The sequence below is a fragment of the Trachemys scripta genome, chromosome 19 (genome assembly GCF_013100865.1).
Source record: "Trachemys scripta elegans isolate TJP31775 chromosome 19, CAS_Tse_1.0, whole genome shotgun sequence".
Classification (NCBI taxonomy): Eukaryota; Metazoa; Chordata; order Testudines; family Emydidae; genus Trachemys; species Trachemys scripta.
In genome coordinates, this window is record NC_048316.1 from 14,390,520 (window position 1) to 14,407,548 (window position 17,029).

General features: G+C 43.2%; 1 protein-coding gene across 3 annotated transcripts; it reads left to right on the forward strand.

Moving 5' to 3' along the window:
- The first annotated feature begins 347 nt into the window (after positions 1-347).
- MUL1 (mitochondrial E3 ubiquitin protein ligase 1) lies at positions 348-9,034 on the forward strand. Of its 3 annotated transcripts, none has more exons than XM_034753518.1 (5): positions 348-376; positions 1,147-1,281; positions 2,519-2,606; positions 3,542-3,662; positions 6,709-9,034. In XM_034753518.1, exons 2-5 carry the CDS (start codon positions 1,159-1,161, stop codon positions 7,436-7,438), a joined length of 1,062 nt encoding a protein of 353 aa, XP_034609409.1. In that variant the 5' UTR covers positions 348-376; positions 1,147-1,158; the 3' UTR covers positions 7,439-9,034. The 3 variants fall into 3 exon arrangements, with proteins under 3 accessions (XP_034609409.1, XP_034609408.1, XP_034609410.1); XM_034753517.1 differs by lacking the exon at positions 348-376 and adding an exon at positions 384-533; XM_034753519.1 differs by lacking the exon at positions 348-376 and adding an exon at positions 705-1,031.
- The last annotated feature ends 7,995 nt before the right edge of the window (positions 9,035-17,029 follow it).

Below are 17,029 nucleotides of genomic sequence, written 5' to 3' on the forward strand. Positions count from 1 at the left end.
GCCTTCCTTTGTAAAGTGCTGTGAGAGCTACCTGTGGGAAGCCCTAGCTAAGAGGCAGGGATCATGGAGGCTCCAGGTGAGGGGCAGAGCTGGGAAGAGAAGCCCTGACCCTGGCTCCCATCTCCAGAGGGAGGCACTGGGCAAACTGGGGCCATGCAGAAGGGGGGGCTCCAGCCTGTCTCTCCAGCCCTAGAGGAAAGCAGGGATGACTCTATCTCAGAGAGGGGTGGGGAAGTGGAGGACCCCGCGTGTCTCCTCTAGCCCCGCTCTCTATGACCCCGTTTCATCTCTATGCTGCGCGCGGATAGAGTGTAGGCGTATACGTCATCAGGCCGCGCCGGAAGGGAAAGGGACAGGCTTGGCAGGGCGGGGTGGGGTGAGTGTCCTTCCCTGGCACAGAGCGGGGGGGAGCCCCGGGAGGAGGCAGCGGCCGGGGGCGTCATACGGGGGGCAGGCCCTGAAAGGGGTTCGCCCCCTCCCCCCCCACGGGGGGACACGCGCTGGGTGCATTAGGAGAGGACGCTGGAGGCGGGGTGAGGGATGGGGAAGAGAATGTAAGGGGGTGGGGGTAGGAGGGGGTGTAGGGGAGAGTAGCGCTATCAGGGGGGTGTTGGGGGGGTGTAGGGTTACCTTGGGGGTATAGGGGAGAGTAGCGCTATCAGGGGGGTGTTGGGTGCTAGGAGGGAAGTTTTTGGGGGTGGGACAGGTAGGATGGGGCGGGGACCTGCCTGCCCATTGGTCACATTTGGATTTCCCAGACGCTAGTGCTCAACGCTGACTACTCTCCTCACCTCGCCCTCCTGCCACCATCCCTATAAAATAAATAGCTGACAGCAACCCTGCTTTTGCTTGTGCTTATACAGTGCACACCAGCTGACTCTCCCTTGTTGCCAGGACCAATCAGCTTCTGCCCTAAATTATCCCTGTTGCTTCCTGAACTGCTTTCTGGTACCTCTCTGCTCCCCTGCTCCCCCATGGCTCAGTGCTTCTGGCTCAGATTGAGACCACTCTAAATCCTTTTCATTCATGAGGTCTGTTCCTCTCAAAAGCCTGATGACAGGAAAGCAGTTTCCACAGGAGAGTCTCTTAATAACCTGATCATTACTGTAACCTTTTCTTTTCTTTTTTTTAATATATTTGAACTAGATCTAAATTGCAATGATGGAAAGTGGGGGGCGGCCTTCAACTGGCCAACTTATACTGCTGGCCACCAGTTCAGCTGTCACAGCAATTCTGTACTCCATTTATAGGCAGAAATCTAAAGTTGCTCACAGCCTCAAGGTCAGTTGTGTGATATTTTTATTTTATTATTGAAAAGTACTAACTTTACAGTTTGTTGTGTAACACTGTAGCACAATCATAGGTTAGAAACTCCATATAAAAGAATAAAGTGTTCTGATGAGTAAATATTTGGTTCATTTGGAGATGTTTTTCTCTTAATTGAATATGTCATGTCTTTATTTGGCTGTAGAGTGTGTTATTAGTGCTCCATTTGTTTGAAGGTGCAGTATTTATCCTGTTCCCAGGAGTGTTCCCCCTTTTATATTGTTTTTTTTTTTCAGTATTTTAAAACTGGTTCAGGAATTGCTTCACAGTAATAGCTTAAACTAACTAGTATGATAAGCGTGTTTGGAGGTGTTTTATTAGATTAACATGATACACTTATGATAGCAAGTAATTCCCACTGGTGATTTAAGATAGAACACTAGACTCGGACTCAGGTGACCTGGGTTCTGTTCCTGATCCTGCTATTGACCTGCTCAGTGATCTTGGGCAAGTCAGTTCACCAGTCTGTGCTTTAGTTTTCTGTCTGTAAAATGGGGATAATGAAACGGACATCCTTTGTAAAGTGCCTTGAAGTCTATGAGGAAAAACACTAGATAAAAGTAAAGTTGTCCTATTAAAACTAGGGAGGAAAAAGACTTAATATAGTTAGGCTTGGCAGAATTCTATTTTTTATATTTTGACAATTTTGACAGATAATATTGATTATTTTTAAACTTTTTTTTTTAATTTTTATCAATTTAAATTTTCACAGTTGTGGGAAATTGTGGCGGGGCCAGGCAATCATTATTTAATGACAGTAGACATTGAGATTCAAAAAGTTCAAGTTTTGTAACTTAAAACACATATTGTCAACATCACATGCCAAAATATACAAAGTAAATATCCTTAACTCAAACTCTAATAATTTCTCAAGCAGCATTTTTCTTACTTTGCTTATCTGTAAATTTTGATATTATCGATGGAAATATTCTTTTTTTGTTGATTTGTGTGTGTATGGTGAAATCAACATTTACCAATAAAATCCTAACCCTCCCAAGACTAAATATAGTGCTTATTGTAAATTAGCACTGAACTGACCCCCTGTTCCTCAAAACCCTCCTTTCCCTACCCCCAAGTTTATCTGCACAACAGTCTTTAGAAATTAGTCATAAATGAGAAGTCTCTTTTACATCTGTTTCATAACATACATTTAGTCTATAACTACTGATACATATGGCTCTTTTTTATGTAGGGAGCAAAACAGGTGAATCTAGATCAAGACTTGAAGAACATTCTTATGGAATCACCCGGAAAATGTGTCCCATATGCAGTTATTGAAGGTATTGTGCAGAAGTGCCTGGGTCGCTAAAGGGTTATAAATATAGCTTTCAATCTTTTCCATTTCACCTTCCCTTCTTCTAAGAAAATAACTTTTCTCCAGTATCTCTGATACTGGTTCAGGTAGCTAAAGCAGAGGTGGGTCAAGAAAACATTGAACCAGCCAACAAAACTCACAAGGATAATGAAGTTCCATTTCAAGCAGTAGGCTTAGCACATACATGTATAAAATAGTTCCTAATGTTTCCAGTGGATTCTGTCTAATCCCAAACAAGTCCTTACATTAAATGGCCTCCATTAGAATAGAAAGTCAGGCAGTCTCCCTAGAATAGTGTCTGTTTCCTTGCCTCGTCTATATCCACCTCCTGACCCTCTAGACCAGTGGTTCTCAAACTAGGGCTGCCGTTTGTTCAGGGAAAGCCCCTGGCGGGCCGGGCCGGTTTATTTACCTGCCGCGTCCGCAGGTTCGGCCGATTGCGGCTCCCACTGGCTGCGGTTCGCCGCTCTAGGCCAATGGGGGCTGCAGGAAGGGCAGCCAGAATGTCCCTCGGCCCGCGCCGCTTCCTGCAGCCCCCATTGGCCCGGAGCAGCGAACCGCGGCCAGTGGGAGCCGCGATCGGCCGAACCTGTGGATGCGGCAGGTAAACAGGTCCGGCCCGCCAGAAGCTTTCTCTGAACAAGCGGTGACCCTAGTTTGAGAACCACTGCTCTAGACCTTATTCTAATTCTTCATCTGGGACAGTTGCTGACAATTCAAAGCACTAATTCTCTTCTTATATTTTTAGCCTGTCTAGACCATAGTCTTCCTTTGTTGCATAACAGGGTTAACTCTGGCATTATTAATTTTATATGTAATAAAAATGATATGTATAATAAATAATGGTTAACAAATATATAGCCTTTATAACTCTTGGTAAAATGGTTCTGTATCTTTCAGGTGTTGTGCGGTCTGTTAAGGAAACTCTCAACAGCCAATTTGTGGACAATTGCAAGGGGGTAGTTCAGAGGCTGACACTACAAGAGCATAAAATGGTGTGGAATCGAACAACCCATATCTGGTATGTCTACTTCTCTTCTTGACAAGATCCAGACATATATGCTTCCCCTGTTGGCTTTATGATGAAGACAGCTGCCAAAGAAAGTAATTGGGTATTGAATTTGGTGAGATAATTTAGTGGTGTGATTTCATTTGGTCATGAAGTCTACTGAATAATGCAGGAGTTTGGCAGTGAACTAGATTTTGTAGCTCAGTTTACTTGTTGGGAGAGGCAACTATAGAGCAATTCCTTCTGTATTAAATAGCCTGTAAACTAAGGTTACTTAGTAACTAGTTGGCTGGGTAGTTTGTTTTCCATGAATTATGGATGCTGTTTCAAAACCAGACAAATATTGTGTTGGATTTGAATGGACGTGAGAGTTATTCAATGATTAAAATGGTCTAGTCAATATTTGGATGGGTTACTGATCAATTTTGAACCAAGGCTCCAGTGTGGGGGAGGGATAGCTCAGTGGTTTGAGCATTGGCCTGCTAAATCCAGAGTTGTGAGCTCAATCCTTGAGGGGGCCATTTAGGAATCGGGGGCAAAAAAACTGACTTGGTCCTGCTAGTGAAGGCAGGGGACTGGACTCAATGATCTTTCCCTTCCAGCTCTGAGAGAGGTGGATTGTCAGACTTTTTGTTGCTGGTAATGCTGTCATTCGGATCGAACCGTAACCACTTGGTTACTGGCGGTCAAATGACACTTGCTGTGAGAAGTAATATTGTTAACTTTGGTGTCCTAGCCAAATTCCATTTATTTTGGCTCCTTAAATTCTTTCTGCTGTGAAAATGGGGTATGATGGTAAGTGAAACTGGTGTGTAATATTACTGTGCAGTGTTAACCAGCTGTTGCAATTGAACTCAGTGGTTAATGTGTTTCAGTGTGGGGTAAAGTTATTCCTATGTATAAAGTTTGTAAATCCCTTAAAGTGTGTATATATTGAAGGTGCATGTACATGTCATGGATACTTTTTAGTATCTTCCATCCCATTCCCTATATTAAATCTTTCTTTAGGAGCTGAACATTTTTCTCTCTCAAACCCATTTTCGATTTCTTTTTTTCTTTTCCCTTGAGGTGAGCAGGGTAGAGAGTGTTGATGGTGGTAATTGGGAAGGAAGACACCTGTAAACACTCACTTTCTTTACAAATTAATGTAAATAGGTCAGATTTTTGGGCCTGCCAACTTTATTAGTTCCCTTCAATGGCTACTGCAGGGGCAACTTACACTGTTTTGTGAGGTTTTTTTAACATCACGATGCATTTGTTTTTAATTCCTTGGCAATCGAGTGGTGGGAATGGGAAAGCCTTAAAGTAGCGTGGATTATTATTAGCAGTGGCCACAACAACAATCTGAGCCTCCTAGAGCATTCCTCACTAAGTCTGAATGCTGTTCAATAAAATCATAAAAAATCAGTGATGGCGAACTGAAGTTTGCAGCAAACAGTCACGTCCTTAACCTACTTTAGAATTCTATTGCACATCAGCAGTTGTTTACATCCGGGAGGGTATTTCACTCTGTAAGCGTGAGGAGAGTCGTTATTACAAGCCCTTGGTCCCCACCCCAAAGTTTCAAGATTGGGCGACTTTACATAACTAGCCTACTCAGAGAATGCATGAAACTATTGGGTGTAGGAAGCAGAAGTGTCATTTGGGGTGGGAGGCATTCTCCCAAAAGCCTTATAAACTAAAATCACTGCAGAATTTATGGAGGAGCCTACATAAAGATTTCAAGATCAGGATTCAGAGTAACAGCCGTGTTAGTCTGTATCCGCAAAAAGAAGAACAGGAGTACTTGTGGCACCTTAGAGACTAACAAATTTATTAGAGCATAAGCTTTCGTGGACTACAGCCCACTTCTTCGGATGCATATAGAATGGAACATATATTGAGGAGATATCAAGATCAGGATGTGTTGTGACCCTCATGTAGCTGTTAAAATACTGGAAAATAGGGAATTACACTAATCCAACATAACTAGTTTAAGAGCATTTGTCAACAGCTGTAAATTGTTCATATTGAACAATGGTCACAACCTGGCAAAATTCCCCAGATGTTGAAATGAGTTCTTAATAATAGACCTACAGTATAATTCAAATGATAAATCTGGTGAGAGCATGAATCCCTGACTCAGTACCTGGAGAAGGAATCGGAAGTCGCATTGTCAAGTGAACCTGCTGAAACCGGATCATTGCTGTGCTCTCTGAGCCTAAACAAAGCCTCAGTTAATCGGTTACACTTATTAAAATTGCTTATGTGCCATGCAGTGCTTCTTGCCACACAACAATTTGTCCAAGTTGGAAACCCATTTGGAAGATTAGATGGAATTAGATATGTCTGAGTGTCGTGTTCTTGCCAGGGGAAGTGCAGTATCTGCTTCCTTATAATGGAGCTCAGTGGAAGTGTGAGAATACAAAAGGGGGGCCTAATACAGATCCCCGGGCAACACGGCTACAGAAAGAAACAGCTTTACAGTTATTTTGTAGAAACTAGAGAAACTTTGGTAGGACATGTAAAAAAATAGGATTCAAATAGTACCAGTGCTTTGCCCAAAAGCCCAGTTATGGCACACTCATATAAAGGAGGGAATTTTCAAGAGGATCAAACGCTGCAGAAAGTTTCAATGGCTCCAGTAGTGTCAAGGTACTTGTTCCAGGAGAATTAATGTAATATTTTGTTCTTTAGCGCTTTTTGTCTACTTTGCAAGCATTAATTGGTTGAGCCTCACAACACTGTAGTATGCTACTGTCAAGTATGTGAGAGGAAGGATATTTTCTTGATTTAACTTATGTAGGGTTAGGTGGTGCTAAAGGATTTTTTTTTTCCTGGCTGTGGATAAAATTAGTCAACTTTCAGTGTATCTTTTGAAGACTTTTTAACCTCCTCTTATAGAAGAGTAGAGGGCTTGAAGATAGTGTGTACAACAAAGCAGATTAAACACCTATTTCATGGCTAGTCTTTAATTAGGGGAAAGTGGCTTGAGTTTTTGCTTGTCACGTGTTCCAGCTGATGGGAAAATGGCTATGCCTGCATTTGCTTTATTTCTCATTCACTTATCCTCCACCAGGAATGACTGTGAAAAGATCATCCACCAGAGAACCAATGCAACACCCTTTGACTTGGTGCCTCACGAGGACGGTGCCGACGTCGCAGTAAGGGTGGTAAAGCCCCTGGATTCTGCAGAACTCAGCTTGGAGACGGTATATGAAAAGTTCCATCCCTCTATTCAGTCCTTCACGGATGTGATTGGCCACTACATTAGCGGCGAACGTCCCAAAGGCATCCAAGAAACTGAAGAGATGCTGAAGGTCGGAGCAACGTTAACAGGAGTGGGAGAGTTGGTCCTAGACAACAACACTATCAAGCTGCAGCCCCCCAAGCAAGGGTTGCAGTATTATTTGAGCAGCCTGGATTTTGACTCCTTGCTGAAGAAGCAAGAATCAAATGTCAAACTCTGGAAAATCCTGACGGTCATTTTCGGCTTTGCAACCTGCGCCACACTCTTCTTCATTCTGAGGAAGCAGTACCGGCAGTTTCGGGAAAAGCAGCGCCTGAAACAAATGCAAGATGAATTCAGGCAGACTCAGGGGCAGCTAAGGCATGACATGAACACAGAGGGTGGGGAGACTGTAAAAAATGCCTGTGTCGTCTGTCTGAGCAACATTAAGTCATGTGTCTTTCTGGAGTGTGGGCACGTCTGCTCATGTGACGAGTGCTACCAGGCACTTCCAGACCCAAAGAAATGCCCTATTTGTAGGCAGGCAATTGCTAGGGTGGTTCCTTTATATAACAGCTAAACGGTCATAGCTTTGGAGCAATTTGCAAAAATGTTTCCCCTCTTAAGGGGTTTTCTCAAGTCCTCCAGCTGGTTAGCCTGTCTGACAACTTGGGCAGGTGCTGTTCCTGGGGCGGGGGGTGGGGGGGGCTGAAATTTGTTGGGAGAAGAGTGAGCGGGTGAGACTGCCTTGTGATCCAAAACGCAACAGTAGAATTTTACTGCAGAGGCAGAACTGATGTAAAGGTTATAACTTAATCAAGAACTAGTCCTAAAGGGAGCAAATCCAGCTAACGAGTGCATTGAGTTTCCTTTAGACTGCACCCCATAGACTTTGAGGATGGTTTTGCAATCTCCAGAAATGAAGTTTTTATTAGGCTGGTGAGTTAATGTTTCTCTTTCTGCACTTCTAATCCCTTGTGTTTATTACAGTCAGTATCTACATATCTTTTGATTTTTGTACTTTGTGTTACTGGTTTATTGTAACTGGATCTGCAGTCACTGTAGATTTGGTTTGATCCCACTTGATTTCAGTGTCTGAAATATCTGGGCTAGAAAAAGCTTGAGTGTGAGATGGTCTGTAGACTGCAGGATTAAAGTGATGCTGTCAAGTAGTTCTAGGGCCTGAATTTAGCATTAAGGATTGTTTAAGGGCTTTTACGAAGCCTCGTACGAATGGAAATATTTTCATGAAAGACTTTAATTAGAGTGAGCAGTTATGTTCATATTGCCCTCTCCTTGTTCTCCTGCCACCACCACAAAACATATGGGGTTGTTTTTTAAACCTTTCTCTGCAGCATTGGAAATCCATATACAACTGCGTCATTCTAGCACACGAAAACCAGACAGTGAAATTCACCTTCATTGTCCAAGCTCGAGTTGGATGCAAAAAGGAAAGGGCATCGATGGTGAAAAGTAAATTTGACTTAGATTATTAAAACTAAACAAATCTTAAAATGGTGGTTGGAGAGCAGGTAAGAAATTTCTCATGAGCTTTTATTTTGACAATGTCCCTTATTTTAGTAGGTGAGACTGGTAGTGATGTCAGGCTAGGAACTGGGATGGAGGTGACGGATGGGATTGTTATTTGGGCTGTTGGAATCTGACTCTAAACGTTTATCTCTGCCCATGAGTTCAGAATAAATGTTGCTACTTCCTAGCAATAGAGCAGTAAGCAATAAGAGAACAGCACTCCTCTGGAGTCTTGTGTTATGTTGTATGTATTTCTTTTGCTTTCTGTTTGTTCTGACACACACACAAATTGGCCAAGCAGCGTCATGACAATAGACAGTGTATGGTGTTGGAGAAAACTCTACTTCTACAATGGTTATAAAGTAAAATCTTGAGTGGGATTAATTTTTGTTTAATGTACTTTACAATACACCGTTCTGCCTTCTTTCTTTCTTTGATTTAACATTCTGATTTCATGAGTGGTGGTGAACCACAGAGTGCTGGTCACCCTCAGTACTATTTCACAACATTTGTGAAACAAAGGGGTGCATTGCATATTTGTGCATTGACCACAACATAAAGCAAAGCTTTGTTGATACTCCTGTACTCCTCTTTATTTCATACCATGTATATTACAAATAAACATTTATCTGCAAAAAAAAAAGCACAAATCTCTTTAATTTCCCAAATTTCTTATTAAATAATAGATGGAAACTGTTCTTGAATGGAATATAAAGACTTCCTGATTCGGGTGACACCAAGGTCAATATTTACGTTGGAGGACATCAAATCTTCATATTCAGTAAACACCAAGTCAGTGGATGTATTGTGTTTTTGTACATTCAAAATATTTTGAGATATTTCTAGTATATTCTACTTCTGTTATGGCCATGAATTTTAAAAGGGTAACCGTATTTCCTTTGAAACAATCATTCTAAAGAGGAGATTTCACTACATATCTGGAAAATAAACTACAGTCTTGGAGCTCACAGCCAATAATGTTGCACTCATGTATATAACATGTTCTGATTAGTTAACATTACTGCATACCTCTGAGGAGGTACATAGAAAGTTGCTGGCTCATCAATGACAGATTCTAGCAATTAGGTACTAGGATTTTTCTCATATATACGGGAGTAAACATTCCAGAGGATGGAGGAGATGGATTAGGGTGGCAATTCCAATGGAAGTTGATGGGTTAAAAGTAATTTAGCATAAAGTGGAATTGTGTTGGAGCTTGGATGGCTTTTTAGGCCTGTCTTTTTTTTTTTTTTTTTTTAATATTTTGACCATTTGTGTTTTAGTAGCTCTGATAGTTCTAGACATCCTGGTAGGCACAACTGGAAAATTGGAGTTAAGGGAAGATGTCAGGTCTCCATTTAGTCCCAATAGTACTAAGACAGTTAAACCATATAAGGCTCCATAGTCATTGGCCCTGTTAGTCAGTGTAACGAGAGGGGAAACAGTCTCCATCAGTCTCAATATTCTGTCAGAGTGGAGCAGTGCTGAATGTGTTGCAGTTCCAAATAAGCAATACTGTAATCAAGGATCTGGCTGGGAGTTGGGGCTCCTGTATTGGAACCAGAGCCTGAGGGAGGGTCTGTATCTTTACAAATGTGTAATCTCAAACAACTGCGTGAGGTACGTATCCGCATTTCACAAATGGGATAATAAAGACCTGGAGAGTTGAAACTTGCCCAAAGCTTGGGGGGCTTTTGGCTGCTGGTCTTGTACTTAATTCACTTTGCATTTCCCATCCTGCCGCTACTGGGCACTAGAAGTCTGCCACGCCCTTGCTTTTTAGGCACAAGATGTTCAAAATGGGTTGTCATCCTTTCTTCTCTTCCCTCTTCTGCCCCTGCACTGGCCTGTTCCTCATCACCTTCTCTGGAGAAATGATAGATGCTCACCCCTGGTGAGAATGGGACAACCAGCTCAAGCGACCATTGCTTAGAGAATCAGCCAAAGCAGGAGCGCTCCAAACCATTGATGTGATTTAGCAGCAGGCCAGTTTGTCTGTAACTTCACTTTAATGATTTCGCCCGTTTTCATGTCGCCACATTCTCCCGACTAACCGTGATAGAAGAATGGGGATGCCCTAAAGGAGCAAGGGGAGACTATTGGATGTATTCTTAGTTGATGCTCGTATCCTAGTTCCTGATGTTTTGTTACCCCGTGCCTTGTGTAGAGGCTCTTCCGTCAGACTGACTAGGCAGGAGTTGCTTTGATAAGTGAAACCACCTGTTACCCCATGTCCACATAGACTAGGTACCTCTTCTTGCAGCTGCCCTCGTCACTGAAATCCAGCATATAGTTTGGATCTGTGTGGCTCTTTACGCTGGCAGGGCAAAAGGCTTCTGACAGATCGGTGTGTGTTTGTTTATATTCTTGTATCCTAAGCCAGTCCAGCATATGACAGAAAAAGAGAGATGCTGTGAGATGCCGCAGCTACCCCAGAGCCACTCCATGTCCTCGTTACAAAGCTCACAGTGACGCCTTCAGATTTGTCATCAGACCCTTACCTGTGTTAACAAGCATCTCTCTCTCTGAGACACATTGTGCCCAGCACATCCTGTGCCCTAGCTTGTCTACCCTGGTGCATTAATCCTTTGTTGAGTGAAGTACCAAGGATTGTGAAGGTTATTGGAGGTTGTGGGGGAGGGGATTTAGGACAATGGCTTTTTTTCTTCCTCTCTGTTCACAGTGTATTCTTCATTTATCAGTAGAATGGTTTGGTGTAGTTGTCATGGAAATAGAATACATTGCCGGGGCCTGCCTTGCAAGATGAACTTGCTGTACTGTAGTGTGTTTCATTATGACATTTAATCCAGGATTTTTGGCTGAAATGGGCCAGCAGGAGCAGAACCGCACTTTATTTTGAAGTGGGTTGAGCCACTTTATCAATCTTGGACAAAAGAATTTCCATTTTATTGCCTCCAAAAATCCCTCACGGCTCCCAGATGTGCTTGTTAGTCACTTCCTGTACAGCTGTTTCATTGTTATTTTACTCCCTGATACACATTGTGCGAGAATGATGGCCGCACTGTGCACATTAAACTGACACCATTAAAGGTTATATCCTGCACAGCACGACTGTCACTCTTTTTGCTGCTGTCAGTGAACTTGAACAGGAGTTTCAGCCTTTTATAAGCCTCACTTTGGGACTCCCTTTGCTCTGAGAGCTCAGAGCTGGTTTTGTTTGGTTTTAAATGAAAACAACTCCCTCTTTGACACACACTCCTTTTGTCAACAGCTAGAATAAAGGGTGAATTACGTGCTTTGTTTCTTTGTTAAATGCTAACAAGGTTAAACCGAGAGATCTTTGTGTGCCAGCGTCCAGGATTATGTCAGCTCTGGGAATAATATGAGCTGCTTCTGCAAAGCTGGGACAGAGAGCACAGGACCATTGCCCTTTGGGGTTCTCACTAAAACAAGGGGTAGTTAGATTTAATTGCAGGCATAGATAGGCGAGTTTCCCCGAAGGGAACTGTTTCCAGAGCTGAACGGAGTCTTTTTAAAAGGTAAATTCTCTACATTAGTTTTACAATGAAACAATCCAAGGCATGTTTTTAGGAAGAAAAAATCAGTTTCACACATACAGAATGGGAAGAGACGGTCTAGGAAGGAGTACGGCAGAAAGGGATCTAGGGGACCACAAGCTAAATATGAGTCAACAGTGTGATGCTGTTGCAAAAAAAGCAAACGTGATTCTGGGATGTATTAACAGGTGTGTTGTGAGCAAGACACGAGAAGTCATTCTTCCGCTCTACTCTGCTCTGGTTAGGCCTCAGCTGGAGTATTGTGTCCAGTTCCGGGCACCGCATTTCAAGAAAGATGTGGAGAAATTGGAAAGGGTCCAGAGAAGAGCAACAAGAATGATTAAAGGTCTTGAGAACATGACCTATGAAGGAAGGCTGAAAGAATTGGGTTTGTTTAGTTTGGAAAAGAGGGGACTGAGAGGGGACATGATAGCAGTTTTCAGGTATCTAAAAGGGTGTCATAAGGAGGAGGGAGAAAACTTGTTCACCTTAGCCTCTAAGGATAGAACCAGAAGCAATGGGTTTAAACTGCAGCAAGGGAGGTCTAGGTTGGACATTAGGAAAAAGTTCCTAACTGTCAGGGTGGTTAAACACAATTGCCTAGGGAGGTTGTGGAATCTCCATCTCTGGAGATATTTAAGAGTAGGTTAGATAAATGTCTATCAGGGATGGTCTAGACAGTATTTGGTCCTGCCATGCGGGCAGGGGACTGGACTCAATGACCTCTCGAGGTCCCTTCCAGTCCTTGAATCTATGAATCTATGTTTATGAAACAGTATATCTATCAAGCGGTTCCTGGTATCCTGCAATGAAACTGCAGAGCTCTGCAGTGAGGCCCCTAGTGCAGCCCAGTTACTCTGCCCATTACTTGAGAGAGCAGACCTGTGGGGATTAGAGGGGATGCCACTCGGGCCTACGCCTCAGCGCTTGAGACCTCTAAATGGTGGTAAGAGGCCAGTGGGGACTGGCTACTCTCCTTCCCTGTATCCCCGTGCCAACCTGACTGGCATTCTGACAAAGAGCATCTTCACTGCAGGCTAGTTTCCCTCCTGTGGCCAAGTTAAAAGACCACTCAGTCACTGCAGTGATGAGATGGATGTCACATTGACAGGCTTGTCCACACATCCAGGGCAAGCTGGGTTGAAAAGGGAAGAAATAACGGCGTAATCAATTATGCATGTCTTTGAAAAAATAGAAATGGGAAACTCAAAGTTATAATGTTAGTCCCTCTGTGAGAGTCTCTTTATGGCCGGGTTCACATTTAACTAAGAGGTATTAATGGAAGTTCATGGGGCTTTGTTTCTTCCTGATACGCCAGTTGTCCTGCATTAGTCCGGAGTTTCTCTAATTTAAGGACTTAACTTTCATAGGCTTGGTCTGAAAGTAGATCCTTGGAGGGTCAGAAATAAGGCAGTGAATCAAGAAACTCCTCACAGGCAGCACGAAACTGACCTTTCTGCCTCTCGCTGTTTTTGATGCTATTCCTGATGATTCATTTATCATCTTCTTACCAAAACAAAGACGACATTTTTGCAGCAGTGAGACTATCGGCATAATCAACTTTCGGAAGCAGTTGGACCGTAACATGTTCCTACGCCAGACACGTTTCATCTGTAACAGAATGTTCAGAAGCTTTCAGTCTGCAGTTTGCAGCTGCATGTTTTCCACTGGTTTTTAGCCGTGTCCAGTCCTGTCTAAACTCTAGATGGTGCAATAGAACCGTGATATACAGTACACCGCGCTGCGGCTGTCTCACCACAGTGCTTTCTTGAAAATACTGGTTCTAGCAAAAACGGCTGTAAAACTGTTAACAGGCTGCCTCTTTCTGCTAGAAATGGTGGGGTCAGACAGAGGAGGAGAGACGTAGGGGTGGGAGGGGGCAATAATGAAGAGCAGTAGGGAAGAGGGAACTGCCACGCAAGGCTATTTCTGTTTCACCACTAGGCGCTTTCACTCCCACTACTGTGATAGCCTTGTACCTGTCAACGCAGTTCAGAGGAGGGTTTGTTTTCCACTCCCCCAGCCACCTGTTTCAGTGGAGGAATGCAGTAGAATTGATCAGAGCTGGGGAGGAGAAGGATGCTAATGGGGATTTATGTAATGAATCCTATAATGCTGAGCTTCTCATGTCTTAGTCACAATTCCTAAATCTCTTCTTGCCTCTGCCTTGCAGTTTTGCTCAGAAAAAGCTGTTTCCCCTCACTTTCTGTCTTGAACTCATGCATTGCTGTTAAACAGCTGTCATGCCCCATCCCCAGAGGTGGCTGCAATGCAGTGGTGACTGAAATGATCCCTATGCTGTGTAGAGTTCGTAAAACACTAAATTTTTAAAGTGCTTTGAGCTCCTTCTAGATGAAAATCGCTATAACCATGCATGTCGTTATTCATATGGTCACTCCGTGCTCTGTGGCTCTCTGTATATTATGACCATTGTATTTGGTTCCAATGTGAACTATAATTTCTCTCTCCATGAGGTTCACTCCTCCATAGGGAGTAAGGAAGGGGAGACAGCAGGATTTGGTCTGAAACGGAGAGACTGCCACTCAATGCTCACTGACCATTTTAATTAAACATCTACACGACAAGGGACAAAAGATGATCTTGTGATTGAGGAATTGGACTGGGACTCTTGAGGCTTGGTTCAGTTACTGGCTCTCTACAGACTGTGACCTTGGGCAAATTACTTAATCTCTTTATGCCTCCGTTTCCCCTGTCCACTGGAGATACAAATACTTCCTTGTTCTGTCCTGTCTATTTGGGCTGTTAACTCTTTGGGGCTGGGACTCTCTCTTACTCTGTGTATATATAGGGTCAATCACAACGTATATACAGGCCCTCATCTCATGTAAGACTTCTAGGCATTACTGCAATAGAAAATAAGTGAGTCCAAACTGGTGCTTTAGTCTGTATTACAATTCCCTCTCATTCTATGTTCCTGTCTCTTTTTTCCCTCCCTTTCATTTATTTGCTTCTCATTCTCTTGTGGGAAAGGTGGTCTCCTTTCTTTTTGTCTTGCATTCCCTTTGTTTTTTCTCCCTCGTTACGTTTTCTAAGCGTCTTTTAATTTTCAATGTCTCTCTACAGCAGTTTATCTTCTTGTAAAGCACTTTCCTTGCATTTTATGGTGTCATAAAAATGATCTCCTGGGCAGCTCAAAGTGCCCATCTCTTTTGAAAAGACGCTATGTAAAAACAACTCTCTCTTACTCAACAGACCTGCTCCTTGTTTGTATTTGGAATCAGATCAGCTGATAAAAATAAGTTTTTACTCTTGTTAGCACCGCAGAGCTAAAGAGAAGTGAGCTGGGTTTTAGTCGGGCCTTGATAAAATTATGTAGTAAGTTCCAATTGATTAGCATATACCAACACAGTGATAGCAATGGAAGTACACAGAGGCCACAGTTTGTAGACAAGGAGGTCACCCAATGGCCATGGGTGACGATGCAGGAGAAGAGAATAACTCCATATGACCCTCAGATCCCAAACTGAATATGAAGGGATAACCGGGAGCTGGAGGGGAGGAAAAAGCCCCATAATTTACTTGTAAACTTACTTTGTTATTAAAATGATTGAGACAAACAGGTGATGCAATGATGCCGTATTAATAATCACTTTTCTGAGCAAAAAGGCTCTTTCAGTTGTTGGAGGATTGCCAGTAAGCAGCCTGGCCTCTCTTGATTAGTCCTCTCTTTTCAGGATCTGGGGGATTGTGAACCTTTGCCAATTTAACTGCTATCCCTTTACATCCTTAGTTGATAGAATTAATAGCAACGCACCAGTAAACAGCAGAATCTGTCAAGATCTTAGCTTTTAGCTGCAGCTGTCTCCAGGGACAGAATTCAGAGAGAGAGTTTGATCAACTTGCTAGATGTTGAATGTCTAAAGAAACAAATTGGTGTGTCTGTTGTTTTCGATGCGGTGACAGCTCTGTGTGTGCGTTTTCCCCTCATGTTCTCTTTTTCTAAGGTTTCAAGCTCTTTACGTTCTCTGCCTTCCTCTTAATGATGGATTCTTTTATAGCTCAAAGGAGGAGGCACTATGGTCCAGTGGAATGTGTGCCTGTCTGGGAGTAAAGAGACTGGGGTTCTATCTCTGGTGATGCTAGACCAGTGATACTCAGACTGAGGGCTCTTTAACATGTCTTTTGCAGCACATACTATTAAAACACTGTGGGATTTATTTATTAACCAGTCAAGATACTTTTACTACGTTATTAACCAATTAAGTTATCAGCTTGCACTAAGTTATTAACTTATTTGCTGTGAGAAGAATTATATAATAGTCCTATAGTAAATGAAACAATGAATTCACACAACTGTGGCTCCTTTGAGTAATGTTGGTCCTAATTTGGCTCCTGAACCACTGAGGTCAGAGTATCACTGTCCTAGACCATCGGCAAGTCACTTCCCCTCTCTCTGCCTCTAGTTTTGCCAGCTGCCGGCCAAGGTTAGTGATACCGGCCATCCTTTGTAAAGCATGATAGCCGGGCTAATATTACCATTATGTCACCGACATGCACAGTCACATCGGTAATCTCCTTCTCCTCCTGCCCCACCTTGTCTTGCTGCTTTTTAGCCAGACTCTTCGGGAAGAAATAGAAAAAAGTGCCTGGGAATTTAGTACTCGTGAAATGTCTCCTACCCAAAAAGCAGCATGGACTGATAATAAGAACGACAGTATCAAGGCAGGGGAATCTCTGCGACAGGCTCTGAATGAGCGTATGTGCCTTGTTACCCACCATGTTGCTCAAATGAGAGACCCATTCTAACAAGCTATTCCTTTCCTCCTGCCAGCCGCTTCTGTGCCTTCACTCACTGTGACCCCTTACACCCTTTAGCGAGTGGTTGCTAGCGTGAGTATGCCACTGAACTCAGCAGGACTGTGCATGAGAGTGACTATTGATGGCAAACCTTTTACTCCCATCTGGCCTTCAGTGATGGGATTCCCCTCCCGAGGGCAGGTTGTGCGTGGTGGAGATTTCCTTCCTCGGACAAACGCTTCCTTCAGCAGGGGATTGCCTACTATGGTGCAGATAGCGCTCATAAGTCACCTCAGACGGAGTGTACCAAGCCCATGCAATATCAAGAGCCTGCAGTGGCAGCAAAATAATCAGCAGCCACGTGG